This window comes from Vicugna pacos, chromosome 13 (assembly GCF_048564905.1).
Source record: "Vicugna pacos chromosome 13, VicPac4, whole genome shotgun sequence".
In the NCBI taxonomy this organism is placed as follows: domain Eukaryota; kingdom Metazoa; phylum Chordata; class Mammalia; order Artiodactyla; family Camelidae; genus Vicugna; species Vicugna pacos.
Genome location: NC_132999.1, coordinates 5,126,445 through 5,148,633, shown reverse-complemented (window position 1 = coordinate 5,148,633; position 22,189 = coordinate 5,126,445). Strand labels below are relative to the sequence as shown.

Genomic DNA, 22,189 nt, shown 5'->3' with positions numbered 1-22,189 from the left:
CTAACAAAATTAATACACTAGATGATTTCCAACAGATGCACATAAAGTCCTTTGAGGACGGGATACCATTTTCTAATATGCACAAGGACGTAACATAGACTTGTGACAGACACCGCCCCCCACCTTTTTCTTCGGTATAACCTTCTGACTAATATAGAATATGCAGGCACTGATCTCAGTAACAAATACAATACAGATGCAGTTTATGAAAATTTGAATTATGTAAACTTGAAGTTGCTGATATAGAAAATTTTTTATAAAGTTGGTTGTATGAAATTGCAATTCTATAAAAATCTGGTAAGAACTGTAAATTCCAGAATTGGTTGACCTGGTAAAGTGCAAACCATGTTCATGGGTCGGCATGCAGAGGTGTTGCATTGTACGTATAGAGCAATGTGATGACCCACCCTCTTATCCACCTGTACCGGAATCCCCACGTGATTTTAGTGACGGTTGTACTATCACTTGCACTATAAACCTTTAGTTCAGAAATTATATACAATAAAATTCTCTGAACCCTTAACCACCGCCATCGATAGTTGACCATCTGTTAATTTAGGAGGCAGCACACTCTAAAAGGCACTGGAGAGAATGCTATAAAAATAGATACAGCATTAGGGCCAAAAAAAAACCCTAAAATAAAATTCTACAGCAACAGCATCTCCCATCCTAATGTTATTTCTCTGTGAAGACTGGTCTTAACAGTATTTTAAATTATGTGACGTGTTTGGGAGAGCATCCCTCACAGAATGCAGCTTCCTTTAAAGTTTTTTTTTTTTCATGTCTTTAAGTGATTCTAACCTCAGCTCTTACACCTGAAAATATGTGAAGCTGGAGGGGGCCCTAGGGGTTTCCAATTAAATCTCACATTCAGTGGTTTGCCAAGGGAATGTAACTCACTGGTGAGCAACCCAGAAGTCAGATCTGCTTCTGTGCGTTCCAGATTCTTTTTAGGATGCAGTTAAGATGCATCACCGTGTAGAGTAGCGCTGTGGTTATTTTCACTCCTGGTTCTAACAAGGCTTCAGTTTATCAATAAGTCACCTTCATGAGTGTCTTCACGGAGTCTGCCTTCATTATGCCCAGTAAATCAACTAAAAGACGGCCATTCTTATTGCTCCCTACTCCCTGAATGATTAGGGGATGAATGAGCTAATAAGAACAAAACACTGTCAACCTCATGGAATTAGTCTACAAACACAGTGCGTGGCATGCCTTACGGTCTCTATGGGGCGGCACCAGCAGATGGACAGAGTTGCACGCCCAACCCCCCACCCCACCCCTGGCCTCCCGTGTCCCCCCCACTGCCCAGTGCCGCTACTGCTGACCCTGTCCTGCACCATCCAAATGTGAGCTCAGGTGCTGGTGAACCAGGGGCAATGGAATTTCTAAATTTTGATTATTAACATGTATAAAACACATTAAAGTGCTGATGGTGAGGGAAATTAGAGCTTTGTCGGAGGCTTATACACTTATTCTATAGCTTAGGGTTGTTTGTATTTGGAATTACACAAGTGGAGGCCTAATCATTTCAGTGCTTAGGGCTTCTAGAAGTCACATTAGGGCCTCAAGTCTACCACTTACTTTTAAAAAATTTCACCAAGAAATTTCTATTTATTTCCAAAAAATTCTTTCTTTCCAAGCAGTCTTCATGAAGGACCAAATTCTGCCACCAATGTAGATTAAGCAGAACACCTTGGGCAGCGCTACAAATCTGAGAAAAAAATTAAATCTTGTTTGATTAGGGAGTAGCCCATGCTTTGAGTCAAGGGCTGCTCTGAAAAGGTCTGACCTAAATTTTTAGAACCGTCATCTTGATGACTTGCAGATACACTTGAGATCCTAGGATCTGAAAAGGCATATTCTTCCTTTGTTTTTGTTTTTTGTTTTTTTTGGTTTTTTTCCAACTAAGAGGTGGGTTTGCTGTGTTCTGGTGGGTCCTGTGTTGGCTGGTACTTGTCATCTCCAAATATACATGACTTCTTTACTCTTGCACCAGTGTTGAGATATGTGTGTGCATAAAGACAAAAGCTATCTATTTCCATCCTGAGTTTCCACTCTTGGATCCCCTCCAGACACCATTCTGACTGTGACACTCTGCTGCAGGGTACTAAAAATGGTGCTTTCCTCAAAATAAAACCTTTAAAGATCCCTTAGTAGCTATTCAGGGACTGGAATTCAATTTCAATTCTCCACCCTTCGGTCAGCTGTAGATTCCAAATGCTCACATAAAACACTGAGAGTATGTACTTCATGGCAAATCTGATTTTTCTCCTGCAATAGCTATGTGTGCCTTAGTTACCACAAACTATTTTTACTTAGAAAATACACAATAATGCATCTCAACAAGAGAAAATAGATTCTCTTTTTTATTTTATTTTATAGATAGCTTTGACATAAGCTTTAGATAGACCCACTTAACTACACAGTTTGTGAAATCTATACCTTCAAATCACAATATTCTCTATTTTAGGCCATTTTAGCTAAAAGCATGACTTCTCAAATCCTTTTATTACAAGTAGTTCTTGCACATAAATGTTACATCACAATAGCAAAAAATGTAAACTTCTTTTGCAAACTACATAAATACTATAATATCTGCTTTGAAGATATTCTTATTTTAAAATCAGAATACACTCTAAATGCTTTACATAGAAAACTCTGGTTAGTAGCCTCTGTGTATACAGTTTTTTTTCTTACTGACTTGCCTTTCATGTCGCCTTTGTAGGGGAAAAAATTTAAATAGAATCCAGATCAAAATTCAGTTCACAAAATAAGTACTGGAAGCATGCCAATAACTTTGGGCAAAATATGAAATGTGAAAATTATTCTATATACTAAATCTGACAAGCCACCAGTGGGATGGAGGGAACTGAACAGAAAGACCAGTTGGGCTCATGTTTGATCATATATGCAAGAACTTCAGCCTGCATGTCAATAACACCTTTTACCCTGCTGTGTGCTTGTTTCCAAATCAATCACGTCTTGCTGTTCTGGAGCACAACATTTCTGCAGCTGTAGTCCTAGACTGCAAAGTCTAGGTGGCCGGTGAATGTATTTCACCATCACTGTCCGTGATGTCTTCAAATACACATTTGAAATGTTTAAATATGCAGGTGTATTTATTCACCTATGCACGCTGAGAAGACCACATCGAAGTTTGTTTGTTTGGCTTCAAAAGGAGCTTTTTACGCTTATCTTTTTGTTATTACTTTTAAAGGAAATCTTTTTCCTCAGAATATTTTTCAGTTAAAAATCAAGTTTACTCTGGAGCCCTTGCTGATTTGTTGTTCTGAGATTCCTACCGTACACCGAGCTACTGGCCAAGGTTTGTTTGAGGAGAAAAACATCACCGCGGAAGCATTTTTTAAAAAAACATTTCGAATGCATGCAGAAAGAACTACATAGGCTTTCCAAACAGCTACATAAAGTGGCTCAAGTAACATTTTAATTTATTTTGGCCTAAGCCCTTTGACAACATTCTTTGAGAACACAAAGAGAATGGCTACGAGATGGTGGCAGAGCCCAGAAGGCCCGGCCTGGTCGGCGGTGCTCCGAGGGGTTCCAGGACACCCAGCGGGAATCCAGTCTGCCTTCCCGCTTCCTGTGCATTTTCTCTAAATGCATTCTGCCCTCTCTTTCCTGCCCGTGCTTTTTAAACTATGTAAAACAATTAAAATTTTTTTTTCCAATAATTCATTCAGGCCTCAAATAACACTGTACGTGGGCTTTGCCGGGGACAGTAACCATTCCTGACGTGCCCCTCCCACCGGGGCGGGGCCGGCGGAGGAGCAGGCGCGGCTCAGGGGCCGTTCTTGCTGCAGACCGTGCCCGGGTTGGCGTTCTCCTCCGTGTACTGGCTGCCCGTGTCGCTCCGGCTGAGGACCATGGAGGGGATGCGGGAGGGGCGCCTCTCCGGGTGCTTCTCCTGAGAGAAGCAGCAGATCATCCTCTTCATGGTGCTGTACATGTCCTCGTCCTTGTAGGAGTAGATGATGGGGTTCATGACCGAGTTGAGCAGCGCCAGCAGCAGGAACCACCGTTTCACGTGCTGCACGTTGCACTGCGTGCAGTTCAGGCCGTCCAGCAGCAGAACCACCAGGCCCGGGGTCCAGCACACGACGAAGGCCCCTGGAGGGAGAGAGAGAGGAAGCAACAGGCGCTCAGACCTCAGGCTAATTATTTAGGTTTCTTCTCGTCCAGTCTTCGATCAGAGGCACCAAGGGACCTTAAGGCTTTGACTACTGCAAAGCCCACTTCCAGCCTTCCTCTGAGCACTGGAGACCTGGGCTTGTTGGAAGCAAACAGCGGAGAACCTCCCTGACCGTTAACCACGTGCCATTTCACCTTCTTGTCGGCTTACCCAGCTACCCTGATTAGGGGCTGACACTTACTTCTTTCTTACTGAGCACGACACGGACCTTGTCCCTGTCCGTTCTCTGAATCACACTAGCAGGCAGCTGCAGTCATCGGCCACATTTTGCAGGTGAGAAGACTGAAGCTCAATTCCAGGGCATGTGTGGGGAGGCCTCACTCACTTAACCCTGCACGCTGCTGTTCTCTAAATCAGATTTTCCACATGCTCTCCTGAAAATAAGGCACATGGCGTCTGTGGGATGCTCCTAGTCTTGTAACTAAGTCACCTGCTCAAAAACTGTATTCTTCGTAAGTCCATGCTGATGCTTACTAAGCACTGTATTCTTTTTGACATATTCTTAATAATCTGCTCTAGACTGAGATATTTTTTCATCAGAAATAAAGCTTTCCCTTTCATGATGGGATAGAGACATGCTTGTGAATAGCACATTTATTTACGTAGCACAGTTTTAGCACCAATGGCACATGAAGGGGAGTCTCTTCTGAGATCGTAGCTAGCTTACTTCTAAACTTTCTGATATGTTTTTCCTAAAATACGAGACACGGGTTCAACAGTCCCTTACGTAGTCACCATAACATCAGATAACCATGACAGCTAACATGTGGGTGCTTTCCCTTATTAATTCATAGAACCCCATTATGAAGTAGGCATCACTGTCATTCTCAGGAAACTGAGACACAAGAGAACTTGCTTACAATCAAATAGCTTGTAAAGGACATCAAATTTTAAACCCAGGCAGCTTCTCCCCTAGGCTGCACACTTGGCCATTATGGAACCTATGATGTGGCTTTTTTCTCCCGAAGTCCAGGCCCAGGGTCCTTATCATTGCTAAATGCCCTTACTTATCCATTCAGCAAACAGTCACCGTGAGCTTACAATGCGCCAAGACTGTACTAGACAGTGAACAAGGGGAGGACCAGGCTGTCCGGGAGCCAAGGTGCTAATGGCAGAGACAGAATAAGCAAGTCTGTGAACTGTATCACCAACTAGTTGCTCTTCCTGGTTAGAGCCAAACCTGAACAGTATTCCTCTTTTTGTTTTATCTTCCTTCTGAGAGGTACAATAATAAGTAAGTCAAGAATTATAAAGAGGCAGTGTGAGGCCATGAAACTCCGTGAGCTCTGGGGTCAGACAGCTATGCCCCGCTGCTCACCTTATGAGCTCCCCTCTGAGCCTTCATTCCCTTATTCAGTAAGGATCATGATCCCAACTGTACAGGGTGGCTGTGAGGCTCAGAGGTAATGAAAAGTGGTACCCGACACTGTGTTGGGGTCACGAAGCAGTGGTCATCGTGAGATGCTTTGTCAAAGACGTCTGCCAAACGTAGGTTGCAGGAGTGCTCGGGGCATGTCATGCCCCATTTCATAACTGAAGCTCTCCAATGGCTCCTTCCCCCCCACATCCTGTATCATTTTTGGTTTGGCTAACATATATAAAAAATGAAGTGAACTTGGAGGTAAAAGATCAGATCTCTGGGTCCTAACTCTTCACTGACTGTACAGCTCTGGGAGATCCATGTCATCGGTCTGGACTTCAGCTTCCTAAACTGTAAATTGAGGACCTTAGGCACATTCTGGGTTTTTCAAATTGTGGGCCAGGATACCTTAGTGTGTATGCAATCAATTTAATGAGTTTGGAAAGGTATTTTTTTATAATGAAAGAATGGAAATGGAAATGGAATAGCTCAGAGTCTGTGAAACAGACTAAGGGAAGTATCGTCTCATGAAACTTTTGTTTCAGTTTTATATACTGTATGTATGTGTGCATTGGTTATAAAGTAAAATATTATTTCTGACTCTTAGGATTAGTCAAAAGTTTGAAAAACACCAGTTTAGATCATCTTTAAGGCCCCATCCAGCTCCAGTGGGCTGTATTTCCCATAACAGTAACACTTGTGTTCCCTCTGCTATTCCTGAGACAAGGTTGTTACGTGGTCCAGAGGGAAGAACTAAACAAAGCAGACATCAAAAGCTACCAACTTTGATGACAAGAGTCCTTTCTGTGTGCAATTGCAGAATTCCAAAGAAATCCCCGTGGGAGTGTTCCAAGGTTTTTGTGTTAATGGGTAGAAGGGAAAAATACTGATAAACTTTATACTTAAATATGCACATCCAAATTTAATAGTGTATATAACTTCCAAACCAGTGGAAGGGGAAGAAAGCAACAAAAGGAAAGAAGAAAAAAAGATCTCAATACAAAAATAAGGAGGGAGAAAAATGAAACATAGGAAAGTGGAGTAAAGAACAAAATATGATGCTGGAAATAAATTCAAATACAGCTGACCCTTCAGCAACACAAGGATTAGGGGTGCCAACCTCTGCTCAGAGGAAGATCTGTGTGTAACTTTATAGCCGGCCCTCGTACCTATGATTCCACCTCTGCAGACTCAGTCAACCTCACATCAGATTGTGTAGCACTGTAGTATGTATTTACTGAAAAAAATCTGCACATAAGTGGACCTGCTCAGTTCAAGACTCTGTTGTTCAAGGGTCAGCCACATGCCAATAATAAAAATCAATGTTAACTGTATAGTTAAAAAAAGTGAATCTAAATAATCTGATGTCTAACAGTACATCCATATGTGATAAAACCACGAGGAAAAGCGAGATGGTTAACATGAAATTTATGATATGGTTACCTCAATAGGAGAGAGAGGGCCATTGGGACAGGGCACGTGGGAGGGTCCAAAGACACTGATAATGTTCTCTTGAATCAGCTGGCAAGTACACATGTGTTTAAAATTTCTTTTTATTCTTTTAAGTGTTATTCTTGAAACTGTACATATATCTCATATAATTTTGTTTGAATGATCTATTTCATACACGCACATCAAAAAAAGAAGGCTAAAAATAAATTGCCAATACGTTTTCCTAAAGCCTGTTTTTAAAATGGGGTTTTCTTAATCATAAAAGCTTTTTCCCCCAGCATGAAACGCTAGTTTGGATTACTCAGGGGACCTAAACACTCTAAATGAATCTTCAAATTGATGCCCTGTTTGTCATAGTGTGGTAATTTGTATACATTTTCCATTTGCATTGAATTGCATAAAATAATTCATTCACTCAACACTTGACACGCTTCTCATTGAGCAATGATTATGTACCAGGCACTGTTCTAAGCATTTTATATGAATTAACTATTTAATCTTCATAGCAACCCTTGGAAATAGGTACTACTGTATATACACACATACTATATCCATATACTACCCTCATTTTAAACACCCTGAGGAAGCCGAACCACAGAGAAGTTGGTAATCTCAAAGCCATGCTGCTGACAAGTTGGAAGCAGCGGGATTTGAACCCAGGCAGCCTGGCACCAGAGCGTGTGCTCCTGTTCACATGCTAGGCTGTTCAGCAGGGAGCCACAAAGGATCTTATTCCTAAAGTAAGTGGTGGGGGGCGGGGGAGGGTACTTCTGGCCTTTAAAGTCCTGTTCATAGACTGTCATATCTGACTGTGAAACTGCATGTGTCACAGCTATATCATTCTTTGGTTTGCCAACAGAAGGATTTTCTGGGGAGGGAAGGAAGAGAGAGAGGGAGGGTGGGAGGGAAGGAGGAAAGAAAAGGAGAAAGAATTTCAACCAGAACATAGGCTGGCCGTCAGGTTAAGAACAACAAAAATCTGCTGACCTTTTCTTTATACTGTTTCCAAGAACAACAAAAGGCAAGTCTCTGACAGATAGAACAGCCCAAACACAGGGCGCTGTTGAACCGGAGAGCGGGAGCTTTAGCCGGCCGTCGAAGGCGATGACTGCACCCCAAGAGGTAATGCTGGGAAACGTGCAGCTCCGAGACTCCACCAGCGGCCAAGCTCTCCCTTCTAAGCACATCTCAGAGTGGAGACACAGTTTATCTAAACAGTTCATTCTTTGGGGGTTTTTTGGGGGTTTTTTTTGTTTTTTGTTTTTTTTGTTTTTTTTTTTTTTGCTGTATGTCACCAGCAGCAGATATGAGATCACCAAAAACATTCAAAAGGGGAAGAAAATGTCAGGAACGGTTTGGGCCTTGGGAATCTGTCATCATGGAAAATTCTTGAAGAATGTGGGAGAAACATACACACGGGCAACTGTCCCAGTTCTTAAAAGGGGGGCAGATGCTAGGTCCTGGGAAATACATATCAGCCATTCCCTTATCAATTTCCATTAAATTCTAGAAGAAAAAACTAAGATGAATATTTTTTGAGTATTTAAACTCAATGCTCAGACCACAACAGCTGGGAACAAGCGAGGCTTTCAAAGAGACACCATGACAAACCCAAATCACTTTTGTTGTTGTCATCATTGTTCTAAATCGGGCATTAACAAGTAGGAGCAGATCTGAAGGGTCTATCTGGGAACCAGTGGAAGAAATCAGGAATGTTTCTCTTAGAGAAGAAAAGTCAAGGAAAAACACATCGTGTTAACCGTCTCCAAAGACCTGAAGGACCATCACACAGAAAAGGAAGCACAACTTACTTTGAAGGTCACCCTGAAACAAATGGAAAAGTACAAAAAGGCAGAGTTGGATGTAAGACTTCTTTGTAAGTAAATGAAACTATTTAGGAGAGGAATTCATTGTCCAGCAGACAGAGAGCCTCCCCTGGCCAGGGAATTTCCTTTGCCTGCATCATTTTGAGATGAACAAAGGGAAGGGATTCTTCCCAAATGAGAGAGAGAGAGAGTTAAGTGACTTCTAAACTTCTTTCCAAGTAGAAAATTGCTACAGTCTACAAACTATGAGTTTCAACTCCCCATAAAACTCAAATTCGACTTGTTGGTTTCCCAGAAAACAATGTACTGTTCCCATCACACAGTATGGCTAAAAACTGATTAAGAAGAATTCTCTGAGCTAGCAGTTCCCAAAGCTGGCCATCAAATTCCCAGAGGAGATTTTTAATAACGCAGATCCCTTGGTCCTACATCAGACCCAATGGGCAGACTCCTTGGGGTGGGATGTGGAAATCTGCAGGGCTAAGAAGTTCCCTGGGTGACTATGATGCATCGCCAGTTTTAAAACTGTTTCTCTGTGCTGATCCAAAAATAGTTTAACCTACAACCTATGGGGACTTGGCAAAAAGTCATGGAAAAGAGAAAGAGGGCAGAATTCTTTGCCATGAGAAAATCGCCTTTAGCTCAATACCTTCAGCTTCTATTTGGAAAATGCTGGAGCATATCTCAGGCATCCGTGAAGTGTACAAGCACCGGCAGCGAAGCCAGTCTGCAGGCAAGGCACACACCATCCTCCACTGGCCTTGCCTGGCTCCCTGGCTCACCCCGCCGTGCCTTCCTGCCTCCTCATCTAAGGCCTGTTTTCATGCTAAGCTTAGCTCCTATTCTGCCTCCTCCACCGGACCTGTCCCGTCCGTCCAGCCCACGGTGACCACTCCTTCTTCTGAACGCCTGTGGCGCCTTCCGCCTACAACATCCACACGGCCCTGGGCAGATCGCTGGCTTGATTCCACTCGACCATTTCCCAAGAGCTCTGGGCCGAGGCAGTGTGCTGAGAGCTTCACATACACCCATTGTTTAAAGCTCACAGCCCTGTGGGTTGCCGCTCTCACTTTCCCAGTCTCTTATATGATGAGTTTGAACTTCAGAATGGCTCGAGAGTTTGTCCCAGGTTTAGAAGCCAATAAATAGAAGGTTCACAATTTGAACCTAGGCCCGAGTCCCCCATGCAAACTCCTGAGCATTGTGCTCTACTGAGGTAGTTTTTAATAAATATGTCCTGTTTTTCAGGCCTGTTCTAAGCTCCCTAAGCATGCAGGCTGTGCCTCATACCTGTCTGTGTCCTTAGAATTAAGTATGGAGCCCCACGCTCAGCCGCAAAGAAGACAAGTCCATTGAACATAACTGAAGTTTATTAAGAGCCCACGGGGGGCCAGGTACCACACTAACTAGCACCTGCTGATGCCAGCGCTGTACGGTCCGGCCTTTGGGCACTGACAGGCACGGAGCCCGGATGTGACAGTTCTGACTACGCTCAAGGAAGGTCTCAGGTGAAATGACTCAGCTGAGCTGAATTCTGAAGGTCAAGAATGACTTTGCCGAGGTGAGAAACAGCATGATGTACCCGGGGAATTCCAAACAGTTCAGGATGGTTTTAACCCAGGAAAGTGACTGGGGAAGTAAGATGAAGCCTGAGAGATGAACATAGGTCAGACCCAGATGGGCCCTGCAGCCAATTCTCAGGAGTTTGGATTTATTGTATAGTTCACACCCCATAAGCCTTTTTCAACCAGGAGTTTATCAAGAGAATTAAGTCTGCGTGCCCTCAGGTGTCCACTGTATGTATTGAATTAACCTCTCCTCAAGCATCTAGAATGGTCTGAGTCACGCATCATCACCGGAGGACTGGGAAAATATTTCTATGTTCCATGGTTCATAAAGGAAATCTACTGAGAGGGCTTAGAGCAGAGGCTTTTCAGGCTCAGTTGCAACTCATTAGCGGCTTGTGAAATCAATTTAGTAAGTTGCAACCAGCAATTTTCTAAAAATTAAAATAGAACAGAAAAGATCAGAATGCAAGTATAGTAAGGGTAGCTTTCCCGAAACTTGTTTCGGTGACACACAAGAATATGTGTGTGTATCCTGGGCCATGTTACAGAATGCACATTATTTCTCACTATAGGGTCCTGATTTAAAAAAAAAAAAGTTTGAAATCTACTCCCATAGACTATCATTTTTTTAAAAAGTAAAAGGAACACTTCCCAAAGAAAATCTCCTGTTAAACCTTTAAAGCAGAACTGCTCTGACTAAAGAAAGGGATGGGGGTGGGAGGAATTAACTAAAAGCTCTTCATAGAGAATTCACCCTCCCCTTCACCCTCCAGCCGTCCCCACCACACACGTGCACACACTGAGGAACCTCTGAGGAACCCCTGGGAACCTCACTGACCACAGTCTGAAAACCACTGCCATGGAATGGTAGCTCTTTGAAGATTTTTAATCAGCGGCATGGTAAGTCTTCTGTTTTAGAGCAAAGCTGTGTCTTGAGTGCTCAGAATGGATGGGAGGCACGTGAAGCTCCAAGTCTGCACCCTACCCTGCCCACATCAGAATCACCTGGGGTGCCTGCTTAAAATTCCGATTTCTGGGCCCCACCCAGACCTACCAAAAGAGAAACTGATGAAGGCATGATCTAGGCATCTCCAGTTTTCTGGGGAGACCTAGGCAGGGAGACTCATCAGAAGACTGGCTAAAATTCAGGTGGAATCTAAGGATTTGACAAAGTAGTAGCAATGGAGATGGAGAGATGTGGACAGGCTAGCAAGTGGTAAGAAAGAAAAACTGTAATACTTGATGGATAAATAATTGGATCTAGGAAGTGAGGGAGAGGAAGGACTCCAGGTGACTGGGTAGCATGTGATTCTGATAACCAAGTAGGGGAGAGAAGTGGGGCAGGTTTAGAAGGAGGAGATGGTGGTTCTGTTTTAGGCATTGGGCACTTGAAGTATCTGTGGCTCCTCCAGTCATCATCGTGTAGAAGGCAGCCAGAAATGTGGGTCAGAACTCTGAGAGCTCCACACTGAAATGCTGACTTGGGAGTCACCAGCAGCAGGCAGGAACTGAAGCCATATGACCTTTCATTAATAAATACAAAGCAATCACCTACCAGGTGGCAGCTCCCAAGAGTGAATGTCTTCATGACGATTGCATTTGGATAACAAATCTAACTTCCTTCTATCTCCAGCCATGTGACAGGTCAGTCATACTGATAAGAAGCAATCATTTTTTTATTCTTTATTTTTAATGATGTTCTATGTTCTTTCAGTACCTTTGAGGAGACTAACAGTCCTATTAGACTACAAATGAGCTCTCCTCTAGTAATTCAACTAGTTTCAGTGCTAGACTCAAAAACCAGTACCGTGAGCTCAACGTAAGTTTCTGAAGTATAGTGAATCATATACTAGGATATTCAATTAATTACTGAAATGACATTTAATGACTACAATTTAGGGTAATCAGAAACATCAAATTAAGGGACATCTATCACTTTGGAAGCTACAATTACAACTGAACATATGGGTGACAAATGAAGTAAAAGATCTCTCAAAGTTCCTAGTCAATATTATGTTTAAATAATCTACAAGCACCATGCCCCCCTCATTTGGACATTTTCAGAGCATCTCAATACTCTGGTTAATACCAGAGTATTGGGAAGAAGATTACATTGCACTACAGCCCACCTGGGAGAAGGGCCCCTCACTAGAATGTTTTTAAGACAGTTCTTGGGGTTTTGGTGACAGACACAATGTGTAGAAGATTGGGACCTTGAGTTGCATGGAACCTGTTCTTCAGGACCATACTTTTCTATTCCATCTAGTTAGCCTTATTTTTGTCTGTTTAAAAATTCACACATGCAATTAAAAAGGAATCTTGACATCTGAGTGGCACATGAAACATGCATAACAATAAAGGCTGTCACGCACACGGTCTCACTTTGGCACATGGGCTGCTCATTTCATCAAACGAGAGGATATATTTTAAATATGTTTACTCTGTTATTCTTTGTTTTTAGTCCAGGAAAAAAACCGCAGGGCACCAGCGATAATGCTAACCTAGAAAGCCACAGGGCTGTCTGATTTACTAAAATAGAAAATTACAACTCTCCATAAAAATCAGGTGGTGAACCTCAGCTTTGGGGAGCTCTCTTCTTATTTGAAAAGAGTTTGAAAAGTAAAATTTTAAAGTCAATGGATATTCTTGTTAGAAGTATTATGTTGTATAAGTTACACATGAATGGGATGGTCAAGAGAAAATGTTCTTCTGATACGAAAGAGTTCATTCAGTCATTTAAAAATAACACTTCCAGATGTGGTTTGCATTCAAATCCATACACAATTGCCCACAGTGTTTTAGAAGTCCAGTAATTCAGAAAATAGATTGTCACATATGTGAAAGGTGCTAAAACACATACCTTGAGTCAACGTGACTTATTTTTACTGCAGAAAACAAGAAAACAGGGAGACACTTCAAACAGACGCTGAACAGTTCAGCATTCCACCACCGATTCATGTAGCACTACTGTTACTACTGCGGGATCTTTGGACGCTAACTAGTTTTAGACACTTGTTTCAAATTTGTGGCCAGTTTAGGAAAACTGAAATTCTTGGTGCCAAGGGGTTATGAGATAAAATTTAAAGCAGAGGCATACCAGCTAGAACCACAGCTTAGACCTAATTCTAGTGTTTAACTCAGGGCAACAGCTGGAAACCATAAACTGTATAAGTAAGAAAACACCATCTCCAGCTCCAGATTCCTCTTTAAGCATCACATGCACAGACCTGCAATACCTCAGCGCCTCACTATTACATCCAGGGCTCTCTAGCATCTAAGAAAAGGTGCAAGGTCAGTTGTGTGCACTGGCAGAGAGGCAGCCACTTGGTATAAACTCAACAACTGACAGATCCCACCTCACCAGCCCAAGGGTCGGAAATTCCCTCTGCTGCAGTCACTCCTTTGAATTAGGAAGGCCTGCCGTTGCACTTTACCCAGAAACATAAACATATTAAGCTGTAGGTGTGTAATAATTTACATATGACATAAGTTGTCATCAGCACAGAGCAGGGTCATGGGGCAATATAAAAGAGATATCATTGATGGACTAAAAATCTTAAAAGGGTTATGGCATGGGACACTGCACAAGGAAGTTGACCGGGTTAGGAGACGAGATTCTGGACATTCAGGTGGCACAAAATACTGTTCTGAGCTCAGAGGAAGGGAATAGGATAAGGGAGGAGTTGGGGGACTTGACTTAGAGAGAGTAGGGCCTGGGGAGAGTGGACAGCATTGTGTAACTCAGGAACTACAGCGTCCTGATGTAGGGCTACCACGTTCCACCCTAAGCCCATGGCTGCCATCATTAATCCACCACCCAATGAGCAGAAGAGCTCAGATATCAACTAGAATTCTTTACAGCACAGGGTTCAAACAGCCTCAAGCGATCAGTTGGAATTTGAGTTGACATCCAGTTACCATCCCTATGATAGTAAAAAGAGCACTGGCTTAGGATCAAGCAGCCCCTGAGCTGAAACCCTGGCTTATGCCCACGGGCAAATCAGTTCACCTGCCTGCTCCTCCTTCCATTTCTTGGCTATGAAATGAACAGGACGGATACTGACCTGACAGGATTTTTGTGAGAATTTAGTGAGATAATAGGGGGAGAGTGCGTAACACAGAAAACACTCAGAAAATGTTCATTCCGACCGCCTGGATAGTGTCAGATACCTCCCCGGCTGTGCTCCCCGGGGCAAGTCATAAACACACCTGGGAGAGGGCTCCAGCCGCTGTAGTCCGCCCACACCTGCACGCACTCACATGTGCGCACACGCACACACAATTTACTCCCCTCTGTCCTGTGTTGGCTGCCCTGCTAGACTGACAACCTCAAGGGAGATCCCTTTTGTATCATATTCAACTTAGGATGCCCAGTGCTTAGCCACGTGCTGTACACATAGTAGGTACTTAATAGAAGCTTGTTAAATGAAGGAGCAAGGAATCTGGATTTGAATCCAGACCCTGGCTAGAGTATGCTTTTCAAAAAGGTCATTCTCTTTCTCTGCCCCCAGCTTCTTCATCTGTATGTTAATGGGATTGGACTAAAATGACCTGGAAGTTTCCTTCTGGCTCTTATATTTGATGATTTCTGGGTTTCAGTGTAGCTTCCTTCAGTCACAGCCGATGTATAGTCCAAGTGGCTGAGGAGAAAGGCAAAAATGGATGCGCTGTAGGGTGCCAAGTGAGAGAATTTGGGGGTAAATTTAAGATGCCTGTCACATGATTGCAGCAGGAGCTGGGGTCTGGATGGGGCACCTAGAAGGCTCTCAGACAGTCAACATTTATTCAATTAATATACAGTGAGCATTTGTTAAGTGTTGGGAATAGCAGGACAAAGAAGACAGAGGAGTAAATGGTTACCACGCAGGGGGTACACAAGATACCGTACGGGCAAGTGGCCTGACGGTCTGCAGGACAGTTGGGACTACTGTCTCCTACAGGGTCACCACGGATCGAGTTTTTAAAAGGCTATAAATGTTAAGAATACCTATGGCAGTGTAGCTATTATCACATTGTTTTCAATATAAACAACATTTTTGAAATATTAAAAACAATAACATTGTCAAAACAATACTGAAATAATTCAAAATAATATTGGTATAAAACAATAATAATATTAAAAACAATAACAATGTTGATATTGAAAACAGTAATAATAGAGTATGTTCATAATATATGGTTGAATTTACAAAAACCCCGAACAGGTTGTGAAACACTACGGATAGTATGATTCCATTCTGATTAAAAGTAATAAATTAGGCCTATATCTGTGTGTGCATGTACACACTTAGAAAAGATCCCAACATATATATCCAAATACCCCAGCAGATAGAATCTGTAAGCAGCATGATCCAAGTGGTTTTTACCTTCGTCCTTATGCCTTTCATTGCAGTCTTCGTTTTTGCTATGAGCATTTCTCTTTTTCTTTTTTTTTCTTTGAGATAATAAGCTATCATTGAAGCTATTTCTGTTTCTATTTGGGGAACACACACATTTGCACGCACTAGATTTCTACAGCAAGAAGTGTCATAAGATTGATCCCATGTAGCTGAGAAATGGGAAGGTCCAGGCTGCCTCTCCCAGTGAATCTCTTCACAGCAGTTTTGCTCCATTTTACCTACAGAGAGTTTACTAAGCAGGCAAAATGCACAAGTGTACAGAAAGGTCATTAAATGGTAAAACCACACCATCACCCTTGAAGTGGAATCAATACAAACCAATTGTGGAAAATGTGAGGTGTGTCACTGCAATATGAATTTGAAAGAACCATTTCCCATTCATCGTACATGACTCATAAAGGGCACAAAGGTGAAAAAAGGGAGTACTGGACTGTACCCTGAGCCACAAGGTCCCAAATGACCACCTCCCTTCCCACCAAGAGCATAAGTGTGGCTGGTCCCCACTGGAAGACAGGGGCTGGGGAGATGGAAGCCACTCCAGATTACATGTTATGGGAGTGGGGCTGGCTAGATCCCTTTATTTATCTATTGTCAGAGAATGGGGTCCACCTAAATCCACCTTCCAGAGATCTGAAGCTTCAAAACCTTTAAAATAGAAGCCCCTCCTCCCCTCCTCATGAAGCGGAGCCTGCTGACCACACCTCTGCCTTTTCCTGGTAACTGTGTCACCCCCGGGGGGTGCTACCCCTCGACAGTTGTCCTTCACTTGTCCCCTCATGGTGGAGGCCATCGGCCACCCACAGCCCACGGTCCCTGTGCCTCTGACAAGCCCTTCTGCCCTTCAGTTCACCGCTGCTAATGTCCTGTGGGCTTAGAAAGCAAAGAACGAACATGAACTGCAGTTAATAAAGTCAACAGAGCTCTGAAGAATGACGTCAGGGAAAGAGTGCACTGGGGCTCTGAGACAGCTCTTTGTGCTCAGAGGACGTTTTCCACTGTGGGTGTAGGCACGTGAAGATTGTTTTACAGATTAAATGGATTGAGGGACACCAATAAAAACACAATTGACAGCTACATGGGCTAATTTGAAGGCTCCGCTGTCTCCCATGAAACATGCCAACTAACGCCCCACCATTATGTCTATTATAAAAAGTAATCAAGCAAACAAACAAATAAAATGGTTTTGAAGCACGTAGTTCATAGCTTCCAAAGTTTCATCGGACATCTGGAAACCGGTACTAGGACACAGGAAAGCAAATTCTCCTCTTTCCCCCCATTTCAAGCCATCACAGTGAAAGCAGGCTAAGCAAGCACTGGGTGCATGCAGGCAGAGGTGGAGAGAGTCTGCCGTCAGTGCATCCTGCTGATTCTTAAATAGCCAGCTTCTCTAATAACTCATGTTGCATTTGTTATGCTCTCTGCTACATACCAAGTGAGAAAAAAAATCCAAGTGACAAACATCTATACGTTCAAAAAAATTGGGGGGGGGGTAATTGGGTTTGTTTGTTTGTTTATTTTAATGGAGGTACTGGGGACTGAACTGAGGACCTCATGCATGCTAAGCACACAGTCTACCCCTGAGCCATCCCCTCCCCTAAACATCTATGGTTTTAACTTGGCAGGAGTATGAATCAGAGCACCATTCAGAGCTGTTGAAGTATTTTTCACTTGTTACTTCTGAGTCTATCTAACTTTTTCCTAAGCTGGTTGGAATTGGTATTTGCTTTAAAGAAATGCAAGCTGACACCCTCTTTGTTTTCTAAAGACTTATTTTTCGTTTATTTTGTAATATACAAAGCAATGCTGGTCAGAGCACACCCTCAAGAATATGGTGATAATTACTGACTAGCCTTCTAACTAGCAGTACGGTAATGCTAGGTGTAAACACGGCCTTGCTTCCTAACTTTCCTTGCCCCTCAACTCCTCAGCTGCCCTGCTGCCAGCCTTTCCCCATGACCTGCTCATCTCAGATGCTCTCCTTTATCCACTTTTCTGCATTTACTCTTTTTCTTCAAGCATTCTGCTTGTATCTAATCTGTGATAATAACCCCGCATGACTTAGTGACCCCTGCAGACTGGGCACTCATCTGATTTCACCGTTCAGATCCTGGGTATAGGCACTGCCATCCCAGCCCCACATGCATCATCCAACAAAAATACCGAGCCTCAAGAGGTGCCCACAAGAGTGCTAATTACCCGGGACACAGGCAAACAAGACGAGACACACCAGCTCTCTCCCAGGTCCTGCTTCACTGGCTCCTTCTCAGAGTTTAGCTCTCAGCTCCAGGTGTGCCCTTTGGAGAGATCTTCATTTGTACCATATAAAGTAGTGCCCAACCCAGCCATTCCCTAAACTATTACTGGCTGATCCCCATGCATCACTCTCTGCACTTGTTTATCTGCTGACTGGTTGGTTAATTCATTTATGAATTGCCCATCATTTCAACTGGAGAGTAACCATGAGACTGAGGACTTTGCCCATTTAATTCACCTACAAACACCTTTCTTGTAGACAGTGCCTTCCAGTTCCCTTCCAGAGGTTCTGTTCCAGGAGTCTCAAGTAGGGCCCAAGAATCTGAGTGTTTAATCAATGCCCCCAAGGGATTCCCATGCTCAGAGCAAATGTACGAAGTGCTGGGTTTCACACAAACCCAGGTCTTAAAGTCTGATGACCATATCTGCTTCCACCCAAACTGGGGATCCTTCTGCTGAAAAGGAAAAGTTTCCAATTCAGATACATTCTGTAGACTCCTGTGAAATGTAATTTGGTTATAGTGAACGGCACAGGCCTACAAGAACTTAAGAAAAGCTATCCTCGGTCAGGTCAGGCTGATATTCAAGAAAAAGAAAATCATCAGTAAAGCACAACCTGACTCATAACTTAATGAACAAACTATGCCATCAGAAAAGGGAAAAAACATTATTTGGAAACATTCTCAGTTTGCATTGAGCAAACCTTCAAAGTTCAATAGAAGGAATATGAGGCAATTTTTTCAGGAGATGACAAATTAACTTGGCTTAAGTACACAGTAAGGATGAAAGCAGAAGAAGCCAAAGTAAGGCTGGAGGACATGGATAGAATCTGTGTAACAGACACCAGTGAAAGAAATGATGGACACTGAGAATAGGGCAAGGAGATGCCACTATAGTAGTATCCTGTAAGAACCTGGAAACGAGAGGAAAAAAGGTTGTTCTTTAACTACTTGCAAATGATGCAACTGACAAGGGTTTAATTTCCAGAATACACAAACAGCTCATACAACTCAATTACAAACAAACACACAACCTAATCAAAAAATGGGCAGAAGACCTAAACAGACATTTCTCTAATGAAGACATAACAAATGGCCAATAGGCACATGAAAATATGCTCAATATCACTAATTATCAGAGAAATGCAAATCAAAACTACAATGAGGTATCACCTTTTACTAGTTAGAACGACCATCATTAAAAAGTCCACAAATGATAAATTCTAGAGAGGCTGTGGAGAAAAGAGAACCTTCCTACACTGTTGGTGGGGATGTAGTTTGGTGCAGCCATTATGGGAAAAATTATGGAGATTCTGTAAAAAACTAAAAGTAGACCTACCACATGATCCAGCAGTCCCACTCCCAGGCATGTATCTGGAGGAAACTTTAATTTGAAAAGATACATGCACCCCAGTGTTCACAGCAGCACTATTTACAATAGCCAAGACATGGAAGCAACCTAAATCTCCATTGACAGATGACTGGATAAAGAAGTTGTGGTCGGTCTGTCTGTCTGTCTGCCTATCTATCTATCTATCTACACACACACACACACACACACACAAACACACATACACACACAATGGAATACTACTCAGCCATAAAAAGGAAAATAATACCATTTGCAGCAACACAGATGGACCTGGAGATCATCATACTAAGTGAAGTAAGCCAGATAGAGAAAGAAAAATACCATATGACATACATGTGGAATCTAAAAATATGACACAAATGAACTTATTTACAAAACAGATACAGACTCACAGACATAGAAAACAAACTTATGGTTACCAGTGGGGGAAAGGGAATGGGAAGGGATAAATTGGGAGTTTGGGATTTGCACGTTCTAATAATTATACATAAAACAGATCAACAACAAGGTCCTACTGTACAGCACTCACTGTATATTCAATACCTTGTAATAGCCTATAATGAAAAAATACGAAAAGGAATATATACATATACACACATATATGTAACTGAATCACTGTGCTGTACACCAGAAACTAACACAACACTGTAAATCTACTATACCTCAATTTTTTAAAAGGCTGTTCTTTGAGTAAGCCCTAAACCAAAGTCACCTTAAGGAGGTATTATAGTCCCCAGACCTGCAACACCTTTCTTGATCTCTGACTGAAGAAAGAATGTCATCAGAGCCAGGGCTGTCTGCAAGAACCACACGCGATTCCCAGGGAGAAAACATCTTGGTCAAGGTCAGCCTCTCTCGTGGCTGGGATGTCTCTACTCTTCTGATGCTCTGCAGAACGTAACCTCTGATGGTAACTGGATTTGCCAGGTATTGAACATTCAGACTTCTAGGTAATTTTACTTCCTCGATCCAAATAAATATGATGGCCTTCTAGTTAATTACACACACACACAAACACACACACACACACCCCATCCAGAGAGAGGGCAGGCCAAAGGGAGGCAGGCAGGAGGCAAATCAGTTCTGACGCCAGGCTTTCTGCACATTCTTCCCTCTGCCCTCTTTATGGCGTGCTGACCGCTGCCTCCTCATTCTTTGAAAAGCCAGTTCCTTTGTCACGTCCCCTGTGCAGCTTTCCCCAGACACTCCTCCCAGGCTGAGTCAAGTGTTCCCCATCCCACGCTTCCATACGTTCGCCGCATACTTATGGTCAAATGAGACACCATGTGTGGACGATCCCTCCACCCGGCCAGCTGGACTGAGTGCACCTGCAGGACAGAGATGCTGCCATGTTCACCTTGGATTCCCAACACCTGGTCAGGGCTGGACGCTTAGTAGTTGCTCAGTTTTCAAGGAAGCAGGAAAGGAAAGCTGAAATGTCACAGACAGGAAACACAGAGGTAACAGCAGAAAATTAAACATGCTCCCTGCCGGGTTTTTCCCTGGAATGAGTCACTCCGATGTACTGGTTTCAGACAGAGCCTTTCTCAAGTAATGGCCAGTGCCCGGCTGCAGGACCTCAGGAGACCCACGTTATGAATGTACCCACTAGCCTGTTCCCAAATGTTGCAAGTCGGCTGGTTAGAATTCAAAATACACTTTGTCACGAGTATACATGTGTGGCTCTAAGTCACTCATAAAAGCCTGTTTCACCCATACACAGTTGATCACAGGCAATTCTGGACTTAACAGCAATTTGATTTGCAGTGATTTTTCACTGATTTATTCTTGGCCCGTTAGATATCCTTTTAACACTTGCTAATATTTGAAATAACTTCCAACTGTCTCCTTCCAAACTGTGAGCCTTGCCTTGTCTAAGGCCCCCACCAGTTCCTTCGAGTAGCATCCGATGTGCATTTCTGGAACTTCTGTGTATTTCTTCAAGATTCCTCAGTCCTCTCCACCACCTCATATATCTCTTATACCTCTGTATTTGAAAACAAAGTAAATTAAATCTTAAAGCATGCAACTGATTACTTATCCTGTATAGCTCATACACACACATATATATGCATACTTTATTTTTTTTAACTTTTTTACATTTTTTATTGATTCAAAATCATTTTACAGTGTTGTGTCAAATTCCAGTGTTCAGCACAATTTTTCAGTCATTCATGGACATATACACACTCATTGTCACATTTTTTTCTCTGTGATTTATCATAACCTTTTGTGTATATTTCCCTGTGCTATACAGTGTAATCTTGTTTATCTATTCTACAATTTTGAAATCCCAGTCTATCCCTTCCCACCCTCTACCCCCCCCACCCCGGTAACCACAAGTCTGTATTCTCTGTCCATGAGTCTATTTCTGTCCTGTATTTATGCTTTGTTTTTGTTTGTTTGTTTGTTTTTGTTTTTTAGATTCCACATATGAGCGATCTCATATGGTATTTTTCTTTCTCTTTCTGGCTTACTTCACTTAGAATGACATTCTCTAGGAGCATCCATGTTGCTGCAAATGGCATTATGTTGTCGGTTTTTATGGCTGAGTAGTATTCCATTGTATAAATATACCACCTCTTCTTTATCCAGTCACCTGTTGATGGACATTTAGGTTGTTTCCATGTTTTGGCTATTGTAAATAGTGCTGCTATGAACATTGGGGTGCAGGTGTCATCCTGAAGTAGATTTCCTTCTGGGTACAAGCCCAGGAGTGGGATTCCTGGGTCATATGGTAAGTCTAT

At 42.7% G+C, this 22,189-nt stretch overlaps 1 protein-coding gene across 1 annotated transcript in view; it reads right to left on the bottom strand.

The window, feature by feature from the left end:
• Positions 1-2,356: 2,356 nt before the first annotated feature.
• Positions 2,357-22,189, bottom strand: part of LPAR3 (lysophosphatidic acid receptor 3) — a 77,454-nt gene continuing 57,621 nt past the window's right edge. Inside the window, exon 4 of the mRNA XM_072974079.1 lies at positions 2,357-4,131. Within this exon, the coding sequence (XP_072830180.1) occupies positions 3,803-4,131 (329 nt within the window). The 3' untranslated portion in view covers positions 2,357-3,802. The remainder of the gene's footprint in view (positions 4,132-22,189) is intronic.